The sequence below is a fragment of the Parasteatoda tepidariorum genome, chromosome 1, assembly GCF_982258835.1.
Source record: "Parasteatoda tepidariorum strain Cologne lab strain chromosome 1, Ptep-v5.0, whole genome shotgun sequence".
NCBI classification, from domain to species: Eukaryota; Metazoa; Arthropoda; class Arachnida; order Araneae; family Theridiidae; genus Parasteatoda; species Parasteatoda tepidariorum.
This window is the reverse complement of record NC_141755.1, coordinates 32138359-32140377: the sequence shown is the minus strand read 5'-3', so window position 1 is coordinate 32140377 and position 2019 is coordinate 32138359. Positions and strand designations below refer to the sequence as shown.

Sequence of the window (2019 nt, the reverse complement as noted above, 5' to 3'; positions counted from 1 at the left end):
TAATTTAAAAGTAAATGAACTGAAACTTTATTGGTCATATTTTAATCAAGGGGGCAGAATAGACGGCTAATTTAACCCTATTCATAGTTTACAACCATGCTCTTTATTTATTTTTGTTTTAACATAGATTTTCCAGATAGATTCCTTGTAAGTGTTTTAAAGCGAGACTTGATTTCCTCCGTTACCCTTGATGTATAATTAGGTTTTTCATGATGACGTCACGATCAGTAATTTAATGAATTCACTTATGTTTTTATTCAATTGCTGAAGGAATTGCAGTGGCCGAAGAGGTTTCACCCTTCAACCAAACACGTGTAGCGGGTTCGAATCCTGTCGTAAATCTGATGCATCTAAGATGTTGTTATGTCCCTCTCTAATTTGTGCTATCTATGCTCTTCAAACTTAATTATGACTTCTTACCCATCTTTGTAAAGTCCATCTTTCCATCTATCTAAGTTTTCTATTATACTAATTACTTTGATTGTGCCTTATAAAATTTAAGCGTGTGTCTTCAATTCGAACATACATATCCACAACCCACTGAAGATACAGTTTTTGTGAACGATGCAATAAACTGAAAGTTTCTCTGATGGAAAGACGATAGGCAGCATACTGTCTCATTGTTGTTTTGTTTCGTTGATTATTTGTAACAGTGTGCGAAATATTAATATACCATCCAGGATCACCATGAGGAAACAGCAGCGGATAAGCCAATGGGTCTAACGATGAGTCTAAAACAGAAACTGTGCGAATGCCACCTGACTTTGACATCACCACCAGGTTTCGTTCCCCAGGAGGTACTCTATCTACGCATCTAAAGATTGCTGCAACATCTGTACTTGTGGCATCATTGTACCGCCGTTGATCAGACGACGCGTTGACAGTGATGTGTATGCATATTTCTTTTTCATTTCCATCACTGGAATTCCTACAGAGATCACCCATTGTTTGAAAAGATTGGACATATGAATTCACTCTGTTCAGTTAAACAGCTATTTCATGCATAATGTTCGCATCACATTTGACATTAGCTTGTTCACGCATTCTATGTTCAACTGCTGTATCTATATCATAAAAGTAATTCTGAGCGTACTTTGGCTGACAACCTTCACTTGGTATAAGTGAACCAACACGATGGTAAAATGTGTCATGGATTTTAAAATGATACATTCCACCGGTTACACTTTCATCTAAGTGTGTCTCAGAACTTATCATGGCAAATGCAGAATTATAGGAGCGAATATTGCCCAAATAATTTTGGGATCGTTTCTTTGCAGTATGGTCTAAAGATGTTACACCAGTAATCAAATTCTCAAAATATTGTGAATGCGACAATAAAGGAAGATCAACCTTGCCTTTCTGACAGCAAATACCATATTCATTGCTACTTCCTGTCTTCTCTAACATAAAATGCTTAGCATGACAAAAGATACAAATAAAAGTCATAGATCCAATAGTAAAGGGGTCACAATCGTCATGAACAGTCAATGCAGATTTGTAAAAATCTCGAATTTGTAGAGGTGGCGATTCCCTTCGGCGAGAAATGCTTTCCCGTTTAGAATTCCGTCATTCATTTCTCTGACGTCTGCCAGAGATATTTCGACGCCTGATAGCAGGCATTTTATTTAGGCAGCAGGCACTAAATAAATAAAAATAGAACTAAATAACTAAGATATCGTTTTAAATCTCAAATCAAAATAATTGTTTGTAGAAAGTTTGTTTTGGTTTGAATATTCGCACGTTTGTTTTGGTTTGGATATTCGCACAATGCCATTGCCATTCTATTGTAACGAAACAAAAAATTTATCATGAAACTAAAAATTTATCAAAGGAACTAAAGATATTGAATTCTTTTTTTAAGAAATTCAGTTCCGTTTTTTTTATCCACTCTTATTTTTGTTTATCAATCTATTAATTCAGAAATGCTTTAAATCAAACGATGCTTACGGAAACAATGCTTATGCGAACCACCCGAAAAATGATTTGCTGAATTCTCATTGGTCGAAACTAAATTATTAA

At 35.2% G+C, this 2019-nt stretch overlaps 1 protein-coding gene across 1 annotated transcript; it reads right to left on the bottom strand.

Annotated features, from left to right (window-relative positions):
- Positions 1 to 468: 468 nt before the first annotated feature.
- On the bottom strand, positions 469 to 945 carry LOC147816367 (uncharacterized). The gene has a single exon (XM_087152201.1). It carries the CDS (start codon positions 943 to 945, stop codon positions 469 to 471), a length of 477 nt encoding a protein of 158 aa, XP_087008327.1.
- Between the last annotated feature and the right edge of the window lie 1074 nt (positions 946 to 2019).